Raw genomic sequence first — 12734 nt, forward strand, 5'->3', positions numbered from 1 at the left:
CCAAGCCGAGATGGAAAGCGCAGCAGACAGTGGCTGGAGGCAGTGGCAGAGCGTCCACACAGGAGGGCAGCGAGGGCGCGGACGGGGAGCGAGCCACACGCTGTTGTCCTGGAGATGCACCAGGTGGCTCCCGGCACAGGCCTCTCAGCCGCGAACCTCAAGCCAGGCCAGGGCGCCGCCAACTGCAGCCCCAGCGGGGCTGGAGGACACGCGTCTAGGGCTGGCTAGGAGTCACTGAACCAAGTTGCTCTGGGCTATTATTGCATACTGTTCTTGGTTTGGGTTTAACAAAAAGAGAACAGAAATCAAGAAACAAATACCTAGAACACCCTGTTCAATAACTATAATGAATGCAGCCCAGTCTCAGAACCCTAAGGGTATACTTCTGTTCTAGAAAATTTCTAGTAAACAGAGTAAGGCATCTTACTTCTCGAAGTTAAGAATGGGATTTCCCTGCTGTGCTTCAATTCTCCAGTTTCAACGAGGCCTTGAGCTGGACGAACACATGTTTATGTTGGAAAAACACTCTTGGCAAAACCCGAGGTCCCCTGTGAGAAGCTCCTGGGCAGAGGAGGGGCAACGTGGCCGGTGAAAGGCAGGCGCCCAGGCTGGGGGCAGGCACACCACGGCTCAAATGGAGCAGGCAGCTCGGGGACGTGCGTGGCACCCCTCTCCACTGGCGCACCTGAGCAAGGGCTGGAAATCAGATGTGAAATCGTGAGCTAGGACTCAAGGACACGAGTCCCAGGCTAAGGGCTCTGGGCTGTGACCTTGAAGCCCAGTGCTGACCAACCCCACAGCCCCGAGCCCTTGAGAGTGACTGGCCCAGAGTGAGACACGCTGCAAGGGCACAGTTCACCCTGAACTCTGAAGACCTGGAAAACTATGGAGACCATCTCATTCATAATTTTATATAGATTACATGGTAAAATAATATTTGGATGTATTAGACAAAAATATCAACTTCACCTATTTTTTAAATAATTTACTGTGGCTGTTAGAGAATTTTAAATGGAATTTGTGGCTCACACTGGCAATGCTGCTGCAGACAGTGGCGGCACCGAAGATTTCTGAAAAGGGAAGTCACAGAACTGAGCGGAATCCCCCGTCGGGAGGCACAGAATGGTGGCGGTGGAGAGAGACTGCTTCGGAGCCTGTGGCCAACTGTCCCAGACAAGAAGCTCTTAAACTCGACCAGAGGTGGCAGGACAGACGGTTTCCCAGTGGATGAGGCTGGGTGGGGCGGGGGGGCATGTGAACTGACTCTTCGGATCTGACGGGCAGCGCCTGGGAAGGGTGTGACAGAAAGGAGCAGACGGGTGGCCATGCTGGGGAGCGGTCCCCACTGAGCAGGGAGCTGAGGAAGATGACCGGGGAGGGCAGGGAAATCGGCTGTGGGCAGCGACCGCCGGACACGTGACACTCAGACGGCCAAGGCAGAAGGAGCCCAAGAGAAGCAGGGTGTAAACTCTGGGGAAAAGCTCCTCACAGTGAGCGGGACCAAACCCAGGCAAGCAGAGAAAACAAGCCGGAAGTCCCACGAGGAGAGGAAGGAACTGCCACTGAGTCAGCGTGGGCCAAGCCAGGGGCCCTGCTCCCCGCCCCCCGTCTCCCCCTCACTGCACAGGGTCGGCAGGGAACCAGGGGAAGAAAGCCCCTGCTCCAGGGCTGCAGAAGAGAGGCTGAGGGGAGGACGCCCCAGCGGGAAGGACACGGCAAGTCTCAGGGTGAGACAGGCTCTCAGGTCGCCTAGCAAACACCAAAACGCTCCAAGGCCTACTGCCATGATCACTCCCATAAAATCCAATCATGTCCATAATCTGGGCACTAGTATGCCAGGTCTGCACACCAAGACACCTGCCCGGGAAGTGGGCTCCCTCACCCACTCTCTGCCTGGTAATCACCCATTCTGGATGCAGAAGAAACCATCTCATTTCTAAAATTAATCCAGTGAAGAAACCCAACAAGCATCAAAACTACCATCATCAATGGCATTCACAAACAAGATTTTCTAACTATATGAAACTAGTATAAAGGAAACAACAATAAAAATAAACCTGTAACCATATCAAAGCCACCACTGCTAAAATGAAGCTTTCTAAAGCACACATTCTATTTTTCACTGCTATCAACATAAGCAGGAAAAAAATTACTGTGGAGGGATGGGTATGCATTTTACAATGCAGATATTAATTTATAACAAAAACACTAAAAACAAACAATTCAAAAGCCACAGTAGCTACTGGAAAAGCCACAATGTAGCCACAAGCAAAAACAGTGACCAAGAGCTTTGATTCTGTGAAGGCGCTTACAGATGGCAGCTCCCTCAGGAAGGACTACTATCAGGAGAGGGGATTTCAAAGCCTGGGAAAGAGGATCAAATGTCACTTTTATCAATGTTAAAACTTTAAGGAGTAGATCATTACATGCCCGTTTCCTTCCTTTGATTAAAAAAAGCAACAGAAACAAAACTAACCAAGTGCCCAGAACCAGTCTTTTGTAGGACAAGGAGGCAGAGCAGGGCGACACTGGGCCCCTCTCCTCCCCGCCCCGGGGGTGTGGGGTGAAGAGAAGGCCCAGCTGCTGGCAGCAGCAGGCTGGGTGTCCACCAAGCAGACCACAGCCCATGCCCTGCTCCCTGGCCACAACGTGCGCGACAGGAGACAGTCAAGAACAGGGGCTCTCATTACACGCCACGGATGCCAGCAGCTGAGACGACCAGGTCTTTTGAGATTTCCCATCAACCCAGCAATCAGACACACCTGAAAACCCTCTCAAGTTACTATTCGGTGGACACAGTCCCGACATAATCAGAACTTTTACGAAGACGAACAGGACTGAGTTCATCACCACACAGAAACTGCACCTTTACATCTCTTCCTTCCCAGTACACTGTAATCATTAGTAATGAAAAAGCAGATCCACACCCCTTTGGGGTGCTTCACGCAAGGCTGAATGCTGACCTGGGTGACCCCCTCCCACCAGTAGCTCTTACTATGAAGGAGGTGGCACGGTCTGGGAGCTCATCAGAAGTGCCAGACACTCAACAGAGACCATCAGATACTCCAAGACCCGTCAGAGACAGGGGTGACACTACAGGGAGAAGGCCGAAGTCCGCCCTGAAGGACTGCAGAAAGCAGTCTCAGGCTAGCACTCCTGAAGGGAGGTCAGAAGGGCAGGGTCCGGCCTTTCTCCTGAGCTGGGCTCCACTGGCACAGCAGCCAGGGTCTGCTCGAGAGGCCAGGGGTGGCGAGCCCAGGGGGCAGGGCTCACCTCCGATGCCCAAGAAGAAATGGGTGGACTGAGGGCCAGACCAGGAGGGGAAGGCTGCCAGCATCTCTAACGGAAGGTGTGAATCTGACAAGTTCACTTCTTAGAAAACATAAAAAATTACAAAGATAATAAAGCTACCAGTGAGCACTGGGATTCACAGGTTATGTTTTCCCATCTTTTTTGTACTTCTCTCTGTCCCAATTTTTTGTATAAACAAGTATTTAAAACTTTTATTCAATGGGCAGAAAAATCACCTTTTAAGATACACTCTATTCCCAGACAGAAATTTTCATCCATCTTTGGTCTAACGTGGATTTCTAGAACTTCATTTCCACTCACCCACCCACCTATCTGTCCACCCAAACATTTCCTGTACTCTCACATACCAGACACCCGCAGAAAGGAGGCAAAGGTGAGAGTAATCAGTACTGTTGTGTGTGTACGCATGTGTGCACGCGTATCACAGGGGGCTGAGAAGCCCTCAGATGAGTAAGACAGACAGACAGACACCTCAGTCAGGATGAACAGTTCCCGTCACCCGTCTGACAAGTGTTCATTCTCTGGCTGTGCTGCCCTGCTCTTACCCTCTTGTTCTGGAAAATTTGTGCTTCTCCTTCAAAACTGCTGCTAAGCTCACCTCCCAAGCAGCTTTTCCTCCAGCCCCTGGTGAAAGGAACCTCCCGGTTCCCCGTGCGCGCAACTTCCCCGAGCTCTCCCCAGGGCTGGCGCTCCAGGCCCTCTGCTGACCTCTCATCCTCACCACACCTCCAGCTGGGGACCGTGTCTATCCACTTTCCGGCTGAGGAGAGACGATGGAACAGACCCACACCCTGCGGGCAGGAAAGCGCAGAGCTGCTGTCTGTGCTCTGGGCACTCAGGTTCAACGGCCTGTGTTCTTAGCCACTGCACTCTGAGTCTGTAAATTTCATGGTAATAAAATGACTGTTGTAAATGCCCCTCTGCAGGCAATGAACAGATGGCCGGAGCCTTGGAGTATAAACAGGGCTCAGTCCTAGACATGTCCAGGACGCAGCAGACCTGTCTTTGCTCTTACTGTGCTTTCTCTACAGACCTGCCATCTAATCTCAGGGACGTGATTACTATCTCCATGCTGACCGCTCCCAGAATTTACCTCTAGTCTGGAGCTCCAGATTCACGTACCCAACCACCCCTGGCCTCTCGAGCTTGACAAGCAGGAAAAGGAACTCTGGCCTTCCCTCTCATCCAGTGTGCCAAGCGAGCCAGAAACCCAGCATCTGCTCATCCAGCTCTCCAACTCCGTCCCCAAGACGGAGCCAGAGTCATTTGCAAAAACACCAAGCAGACCGCCTCCAGCTCCCCTGTGCGCGATCCCACCCCCACCACGCAGGCCACGCGGCAAGCGGGGCCAGGCCCTCACCCCACACCCCTCTCCCAGGTCTCCTGGCTCATTCCCTCAGGGGCCTGCCCCTGCTCTCCCTTCTGCACGAACACTCCAGCTCCAGCTCCATACCTGGGGGGCCTTCTCACGCCAGGCGAGGCTCAAAGCACACCACTTCCTCCGAGATGTTCCCCACGTCCCTGTCCATCAGGCTGCTGTGTCTGTCTCTCTCCGTCAGGCCCACTGTCTCCTCTGACATCACAAGTCACCACCACGTGCCGTGGGGGGGGGGGGGGGCGCTGTTCACACTTCTCCCCCCTCTCTGGAGGGAAGATACAGGGAAGGTGTTCTCCGCACGCGGCCAGCCACCAAGGTCTGCGGAATGAATGAGGAAGTGGCCCCAACTCCAGGTCAAGTCCTCGCTCTCACCTGGACAGTCACTAGAGCCTCCTCACTCATCTTTCCATCTTCATGCCAATCCACCTTCCTCAACTGCTGACAAGAGTTCTAAAAGAACACATTTGATCCTGTCACTCCCTTCATTAAGTAAAGCCCCGGAGGTTGCCCCACGGCCTCCAGGGTCAGATCCGAATCTCTCAGCATGTCCCGAAAGGCTTTTACAGTCTGGTCCCTGATCCCCTGTCCAGCTTCCCCTCCGGCCACTCCAAGGTCTACGCACTGCGGTCCGGACACATTTCTCTGCCCCATGATCCTCCACAGGCTAAGTTGTTTTCTCCAGCTTCGAAGGCCCTTCTCATCCTCCTCCAACTCCTCTGCATCTTTCAAACCCAGGTCAAATGTCACCTTCTGGAAGCTTTCTCAAACTTCCCCCACTGAATTTTTGTTTTTATTTTATGACATCTGGTACATCCTGAAGAGTGCAGTTAACACCCCCCTCTCGGTACTTTGTTCATAACACACGCTCCACATCCTCCCTGTCCATCTCACAGAACAGTGAGCTCCGGAGGTGACAAGGCCCATATGGCAACCAGCTATGATGGGGCTTACCATCCATGGCCAATCTATGGCCAGTAAGGACTCGTGGAATTAATTTCCGGATACAAGCATATCATCAAATTGCTGCTGGGTCTGGACGACTCACTTACCCTCTCTCTAATTCCTTGTCTGCACAGTGGAGACAGCAGCCTGCCCTCCTGTGCAGAGGAAGCAGGTAATATACTCGGAAACCTCCAAGTCTCACACGAATGCAAAGCACGGCCTAACAACTGCTTCGACCACCATCCCTGGCACCCTCTGAGAAACAAACCTCCGATGACCCTGTCTCTGAGACATCCTGACAGAAATCTGATGAGAATGCTATCCATACGGCCAAAGAACACCCTCACTGTGAAGGGCAATCAGTTTCAGCCTCGAGCTGTAAATGCCAGGTTGGCATTAAACCACACACAATCCTCTCACTTTGAACAGCCACTTTCCAAATAAAATGTACAAAGAGTAGGAGGTAACTCCGCTTCACTCCCTGAGGGTGGAGAGCTGCTTTCTGGCCCGTGGCTCCCGGCTGTTCTGAGTAAAGAATGGGGCAAGCTGATGCTTCCCAGCGCTCTCAGGGCCCCGGGGCCTCTGCTGCAACCGCCCCCCCATCCCCCCAGCAATGGCACACAAATCTTTCTTGTTCTCCAAGAGGCATTCTGTGCCATCCACAGCCGGGTGGCCTTCCAACCTTGTTTACCAACCACCCTTTACATGGCTCCAATTCCCTCCCCCTAGAAAGCACATCCCCACCTAAACACAAACGGAACCCCACAAGGATGCCAAATTCACCATTTCTATTAAGAATGCAGAGAAGTATAGTTTTGTGTCCCCACTCTCCCCACCACCACCCTCCCCGCAAAATCATCCAGCTACTTAGAAATCACTCCCTCAGACGCTGTTAATAAAACGTTTAAGGAAACAGAATAATTTTCTGCTTAAGATTTTTTTTTAAACAGAAAATGGGATTAAATACTTTTCCTCTCTAGTTTGTCAATCCAGATGGCAAGTTTTGTTCCAGTCAACCCAGATGAAACTACAAGAGGAGATGGCATGGTTCAAAAGATTTCACCAAATCCATTGGCAAAGTCCAACAGGAGCACTGTGGATGGATACTGGATATACCTGGGCAGTATATACCATAGGGACTGCAAAAGAATCACAATTTTAACTGCAATTTGTCAAGTGGAGTATTAGTTCCCAAACAAAATTATTTCTTAAAAACCAGGATCTATGACGTACTTCTGTTTCAAGTTAATAACTTTAAGACCATGCACCCATGCAAAACCTCCTGCCCTTCCTGACAGGGGTGCATGTGACCTGCCCTCATCACCCCAGGGCTGAGGGTACAAGGAGACTGCAAGCCAGGGCCTCTAACTCAGCAAGCCGACCTCGTCCGTTCCATTTACTAGGAAAGTCACACTGAAACAGCAGAGGAAGTGCGTCAAATATGTAACGGCAAAACTTGGGACTGAAGAGCCACTCCAACAGCTTTTAAAGATATAATCTATCTGGCAACTTCCATCTGCCCATGTTTAAAGGTTCTGACATGATCCTGAACAGACAGCTCAGATCTCTAGGGCTCCTTCAAGAATGAGACGGGAGACACCAGGAATCCCAGCACACAGCACAACAACAGGCAGGAGCTGTGCATGCCATGCCAGCCAGTCTCAAGTGCCAGGACTTCTAACCACATCAGAGGTGATTTTAGAGCAAATGCTTCCAAGAGCAAGAGAGCAAATTCTCAGATGTATGCCTGTCAAACATACACATCAAAACTTTATCTACCATTTGCGAAACCTAAGGAAATTATTAGCAAGTTCTTTGATCTGCATGAAATTTTCTGGCGATGTGAATACAGTCTAGAATTCTTTATCTTCTTATTTAAATTATGAAGATCAAGCTATTAGTCTAGTCCTTATCTCCATTATAAGAACAATTTTTCTTAAAACATCTGCTATAGACACCTGAACATAAAAAAACGCACAAAAAACAGTTAGCCCGATAAAGAACAGGTAAAAGTCAACAAGTTAACACACCACATTTAATCTTGGGTAATACTAGGTAGGACAGCTGAGGATGGAAAATGGGCTTCACTCACAGAGTAAAATTACAAGGCCCATGCCCTCGGTAAGAACGTATACATTCTTATAGGGGTTCTTAACAGCTAAGACAGGGTGCTACTTACTTCCTCATTAAATAGTTTGCTAGTTTCTTTTTTGATTGGGTCTATAAGCTGGACTTGGCCTGCGGAAAAGCCCACTAGGAGAGAGACACTTTCTGCTGTGGCTGTTAGGTGGTTGAAGTCATGACAAGTAGGCTGTGTTCCTTTGTATATCCTTTTATCTATTGGTTTACTCAAGTCAGCAGCCTGGAGGAGAAAGAGAAAAATACACACGGTAAACAGCACATTGAGATGAGAGCTCAGAACTCTAAGTTACACTATTTTATACTCCATTATGATGTTCAATCTTAAAAATTAAAATATTGAAATATTTTAATTTTTATAAATTTTTTTTGCAGTTTTCAGCATTTTATAAAAGCACTTTCACATACCTCAGCCAATATGATATTGTTAGACTATCCATAATATGTTTATAACTGTTACTCTTGCAACTTATTCTTCTTCACATATGTTTAATGAAGACTCCTGGACTTTAGGAGGAAAAAATCCTTGAGATACTAAATTCAGTGTTTGTAAAACGTATTTCAAGCATTTTCTAACCACTTAAAAGCATGGCTTTCAAATACAGCTCCAGCACCTACAAGCTCATTGGTGAGTTTACCTGCAGCCCAGTCGTTCTCAAAGTGTGGTCCCCAGACCAGCGGAGGCAGCAGCAGCATCACCTGGAAACTCAGAGATGCACCTTCTCCAGCCCCAACCCAGACCAAATGCATCAAACCACCAGGGTGGGCGGGTGGGCCCAGCAAGCTGTAGATACAACAGTCTCCCAGGTGATCCTGACGCCTGCTCAGGCTGTGAACCAGGACTGCGGCCAGTTACACGGAGGCAGTGACTCCTGCACTGGGTCACCGTCTCTTCTGCGTTAGCTTTCAAGTGACTTTCACTCATGGAACCCACACTCCAAGTCTGGTACAGGCATCATCTTAATCCTTATCATAATGCTTCAAAAGAGACCACATTTCCCCTCATTTTACAGACGAGAAAACAAGTTCAGGGAAGTTAAATAACCCAGCCGAGGTCCCCATACCTACTGAAGAAGCGGAAGGGCTGGATATGAGCCCAAGCCTGCTTTACTGTAAAGGGGGCAGGGAGAAAACACCCAGTACACTCCAAAGTCTGACTTCTGACTTGGGCTAAACTTGATTTCTCAAAGTGCCTCCCTCTTTAAAAGCAGGATCTTTTTCTTCGTGAGAAACCTTCTGTGCAATCCAGTATGCTGGGCGGTCACTGCTGAATGAAGGTGACCAGCCCCCTCCCCTGCCATCGGAGAATCATCAGTGGAGACAACCAAACGCCTCCTTGAGACACCCACTTTGGCCCCATATGCGGGTCTGGGGCTCAGAGCCCCGGTTCCTACGGACCAGCCCGACTGTGCGGTCTGAAGTTCTCGTTCTTCCAAAGAGGCCTGGGACAGTGACTGGGTATTCCAGGTCTGTCAGATTGCAAATAGTGTGTAAACAAGAGGACCTTACGATGACAGGCTCAGAACCCGAGCAATGGGCAGTCTGGACCCGAGTGGTACGAGTGCCCCAGGAACCCCAGGGCAAAGGAGTGAAGACGCGCACGGAGGACTCTCCCTGCCTCAGCTCAGCTGGAGGGGGGAGAGCACCTCTCTTCCCAACCCCAGGGCGCTGTCCGCAGGATGAGGTAAGCAGATGGTGGTCTACAGAAGGAAGCCTCGACTCTGGAGCAAGGAGAAGTGGGGCCGTGCACGGGGCCTGAGCGTCCTGTGACGTGTGATGAGGCTGGTGCAGGCAGAGGTAGGGGGTGGGGGTCCGGACAGGAGCCCCTTCGCCACGGACAGGACAGGACAGGACAGCTGGCGGTAAGCAGCTCCTGGGCTCAGCCAGAAGAAGGGAAAGAGAAGTCGAGGCTAAGGGAACAACTCGGCAAATGACCGCAGAGCAAGGAAACTGCAACAAAAGTAAAAACAGCTCAAAATATAAGATACACTGACAGCAAGAGTCAAAATCAAATCTGAAATTAGAACCACTAAATTATTATGTGATCTCTATGTCGACATATGCAACGACTGAGACTTCTTTTTTTCAGTTTGTTTAAGAAACTACCCCGTGAAAGAATATACACAAAATTATGCACCAAAACATAAAAAACAATTCAGAGGCAAGCCAAATGTTAACAGAGAAAACAAACTAATACAAATTAAATGAGCAAAAGAAATAGTGATTCTCAGAAGAACAGAGGAAGTTTAAAGCAGCACTTTTTCTAAATATTGCTACTAGTTTTAAACTAACGGATCCCTCACAATGTCAGCCTCAGTTCTTGGAATAGTTCTTTCGTATTCATGCCCCTAATAGGGAACCTTACTGAAAGATGTTGTCTGTCATTAGATCACAAAAACGCACATCTAAAGTATTTTAAATGCCAACTGATAAACAATTTTTACTCTCGAATGATGTAAATATTCCAAAAGCGTCCTGTTTACTAATTTGCTTAACAAAGTTTCTTCCTAGATTATTGCTTTCAAAGTGTACCAGACCATGAGTAGCCTGCTAGTCTGCCGTCAAAATTAAGTAGAGATTGAGAATAAGCATTAAGAATGGCAATGTGACAGAGTGATTTCATACCCGCTGAATCTAATAACAAAAAATTCAAGTTTGCATTCTAAGCGTCTTTTTCATTCTCTTTTCCTAGTGATCCTTATTTGATTTTACAAAGGCATCAGTCCGGGGCTTTCCTGGTGGTCCTGTGGTTAAGCATCTGCCTGCCAATAACGGGAGCACGAGTTCAATCTCTGATTCAGGAAGATCCCACGCGCCACGGAGCAACCAAGCCTGCACACCACAGCTCCTGAGCCACGACTTCCGAGACCGCCTGCGGCAGCTGCTGAACCCTGCACTGCTGGAGCCCGTGCTCCTCACCAACCAGCCACCGTGATGAGAGGCCTGTGCGGCGCGACGGAAAACCAAAAGGAGCCCCTGCTCGCTGCATTTTTAAACACTGGTCCTTTCAACACTGGCGGGGGCAGCTCTGTCCCAGGGGCACAGCCGCAGGCCGAGGCCCAAGGACACAGCCAGCACCTCTCTCCCCTGAGGCTGCTGCCCCCTCAAGCCCCCAGAGGCACCGACGGCCCCGGAGCAGCGGACCCCAGCCAGGCCGCGTGTCACTCACACCAGCACAACTCCTGTGGCCCCCAAGTGACGAAAAGGTGCCCAATGACAGGGAATCATCCTTCCCAGAAACCTGGGAGCTCCAGCCGTGGGGCCTGAGCTCTCTGAAGCCTGAACCCAGGTGAGCAGAGCGTCGGGACCGCCAGCTCCTGCCCTCATTTCCAGCTGCACCATCACCTCCAGCTCACCTCGTCCTCTTCCCTCTGACGGCCAGTCACCGAGTTCTGTCTCTTTTTCCCACTGCTGGGTTACTATCTTCGTTCCTCTTCTTCCCCCTCCTTTTTTCTGGCGAGTGGGGTCAGGGTGTGAACTCTGAACCCACCTACCTTTCAGTAACAGTGCCAATGACCTGAGCCAGCCACCCCTCCCCCATGGGGTCATCAGCCCCTGCTACATGATTTCCCAGGTTAAGACAGTCTAACAGAAGGAGAAAGAGCCTACACTTTGGAACCAGGAAGGCCTGGGTTCAAACCGTGCCTTCCCAAGAGTTGACAGGGTGGCCCTGAGCAAGGTGCTCGTCACTCAAACGTCGTTGCTACCAGTCTCGGTTTATCCCAGTCACATCCTACCTGGGGGCAGTGCTTTGGGGGCTCCCTAATTCCCTTCACATCAGAACAGGACGACACCCAGCAGTCCTGCCCTTGACTCCTCCCTAACAGCCACAGCAACTTCAGTCCACTGAACACTTCCTGTGCACCAGGAACTTGACACTTAGCATCGCATTTCCTCTCACAGTTGCCCCACAGAGTCCGCGCTTATACCATCCGTAGTTTACCGCTGAGGAACCTGGGAGGGAAGGAAGGAGCCGAGGGCCGTGTCCCAGCACTCAGCTCGTCCTCCGTCCACCCGTGTGGAGCCTGGGGCGGGCAGACGGCCCCTCTTTCCTGGCTTGAGTTGCCCTCGTGGTAGGGATAGTCTCCTTTACCCCTGTTCGCAGGAATCTGATCCATCAGTACATGTCCCATCACCTCCAGCAAGCATTTTCCCAACTACCACTTCCCAAGTTGGCTCCTTTATCTCAACTCTCAAGTACTTAGTTCATTACACAAAATTTAGTATTTAATCACTTATATTACCACAGTGTTACTTTATGTCTGTTATCATCGCTTACAATTAAAAATTATAATAAAAACTCCCTTAAAAAGCAGAACTTCTTTATTAAACAGTTACCACTGTATTATTCCACAAAATTACTTCTGTTTTTCAGCTTTCTGGTAAATCCTTCATAGATAGGTTACAGATACTTTTTTTAGTGCTTCTGCATCCTAATTATTACCACTTACCTAAATTTTTAAATGTTAATTTATAGCAGAACCAATTTATTTAAGAGTCTTCCCAATTTTAAGAACTGGCAAGAATTCCAAGAACTGATAAGAACATTTGGTTATTCAGCTCCAATAGAGTATAGTATTTGTCACAAAAGGTCAGTATCTGTTTAATGAATGGAACTGCGATTGTTCCAGATTTTTCAATAGTAAAATTAAATTTCATCATTATGCTCATTAGTTTCTGCATAAGGAGTTACTGACTACAAATAATTTATCAGTGTCTCATTCTCAACAGAAGAAATTTACATGATGGTTTAAACAATTCCTACTACAGAAACAGAGCTGGTTAACCAAAATCCTCGGTCTATAAATACAAACTTTAAAATGTTTTGTTTCTTTTTTCCTTGGACTTTTGATCCTTTAAAAATCCCTGGAATTCTCTTCATGATGAATACTGTCAAAATATGAAGTCAGCTGAGTCAGTTCAGCAAGGCACTAACAAGCATTTATCTTTCCAGAATCACAGA

General features: G+C 49.3%; 1 protein-coding gene across 19 annotated transcripts in view; it reads right to left on the minus strand.

Annotated features, from left to right (window-relative positions):
• The window catches only part of WDR20 (WD repeat domain 20), a 64884-nt gene that overhangs the window by 13032 nt on the left and 39118 nt on the right, over nt 1-12734 (minus strand). For 10 of the 19 annotated variants that reach the window (XR_014070905.1, XM_081548753.1, XM_081548752.1 and 7 more), the window contains one exon: nt 7812-7994. The exons of 2 other annotated variants lie outside the window; for them this stretch is intronic. Coding sequence is in view for 7 of the 17 variants with exons in the window: in XM_081548756.1 (XP_081404882.1) it covers nt 7812-7994 (183 nt within the window). In the remaining 10 variants the exon portion in view is untranslated. Of the gene's footprint in view, nt 1-427; nt 697-2163; nt 4104-4765; nt 5009-5062; nt 5141-7811; nt 7995-12734 lie in introns of those variants that run through there. 7 more of the 19 variants (XR_014070906.1, XR_014070907.1, XR_014070910.1 and 4 more) reach the window with 7 other exon arrangements.

The sequence above is a fragment of the Giraffa tippelskirchi genome, chromosome 12 (assembly GCF_054371585.1).
Source record: "Giraffa tippelskirchi isolate mGirTip1 chromosome 12, T2T-mGirTip1v1.2.pri, whole genome shotgun sequence".
NCBI classification, from domain to species: Eukaryota; Metazoa; Chordata; class Mammalia; order Artiodactyla; family Giraffidae; genus Giraffa; species Giraffa tippelskirchi.